The following is a 1040-nucleotide window of genomic DNA, read 5'->3' on the forward strand; positions in this document are numbered from 1 at the left end:
CTAAAGGATTAAGTGTTGGAACAGGTACTCTGGGAATAAACATTGTGATTAAGGTCACCTGTAAGTATACCAGTACAAGTATGTGGTGTGTTTACACCACAATGACCTTGTGGATGGTGACGAGAGTGGCCTGTCAGGTGACTGTGGGTGGTCCAGTTTTTTTTGGTGCAGACTCTATATCCAAACACAAAAGAAGGAAATCTGTCACCTCTGCCCCACTTCATCAGCACACCAAGCTGCTCCACCGCACGACTTTGTCCTTGTTGCCAATAAGCATGTGTAACTCTCCAAGTTGGGCCCGTCTTGTTTTTGTTAAAGTGCTTCTGTCCAGAATTATATTCACTAACCTCCTCATGTGGCTCCGCATCTGGGCCCAAGCGGTCGTTAAACCTGTTGACAATAACAGGAAGAAACTTTGCAAGATTTCCACATTTCTTTTTCTGGACTGTCAATTAGTTTCACAAGTGGCTTGATCTACCATCTGTGTGCCTGTATTGTTTACTTTATTTGGACACATTGATTTTAGCTTAGATCTTTTCACTTTGTCCTAATAGCTTTTTCCAAAATATTTGTTGTGTCCTGATTTTATCAAACATTAAACAGAAAGGAGTAGCAGCTTAAAACTTTTCCCATGTTGTCACTTTGGTGGTGGTGGTGGTGGTGGTGGTGGTAGTGGGGTTATTTAAAAAAAAATATGATTAGCTACATTTCTGTTCAGAGAAACAACAAAAAGGGACATGTCAAAACGTTTGCCAGATGATCTAAGACAACTCATAAATATACACACCTACTAATAAAGACATTGTTCTTGAAAATATTACAGCTTTAGTGTAATCCTAAATCTGCACTCTGTTGAATTCTGACATTGGTCTCCTCACCTCTGTAAACCTCCTTCACACCTTTCCCTTCACAGGTGCTCCAGTCATTGCCTCCTTTCCTCATTTCTACCTGGGGGAGGAGAAATATGTGGCTGCCATTAAAGGATTGTCCCCTCAGAGAGAGCATCACCAAACGTATCTAGACCTAAACCCGGTAAGACA

General features: G+C 41.3%; 1 protein-coding gene across 1 annotated transcript in view; it reads left to right on the plus strand.

The window, feature by feature from the left end:
• The window catches only part of LOC119424628 (lysosome membrane protein 2), a gene marked incomplete at both ends in the record, with an annotated part of 6617 nt that overhangs the window by 2893 nt on the left and 2684 nt on the right, over positions 1-1040 (plus strand). Inside the window, 1 exon segment of the mRNA XM_037692117.1 lies at positions 914-1032. Within this exon segment, the coding sequence (XP_037548045.1) occupies positions 914-1032 (119 nt within the window).

Source organism: Nematolebias whitei, chromosome 18 (genome assembly GCF_014905685.2).
Source record: "Nematolebias whitei isolate Nwh7 chromosome 18, NemWhi1, whole genome shotgun sequence".
Lineage (NCBI taxonomy): Eukaryota > Metazoa > Chordata > Actinopteri > Cyprinodontiformes > Rivulidae > Nematolebias > Nematolebias whitei.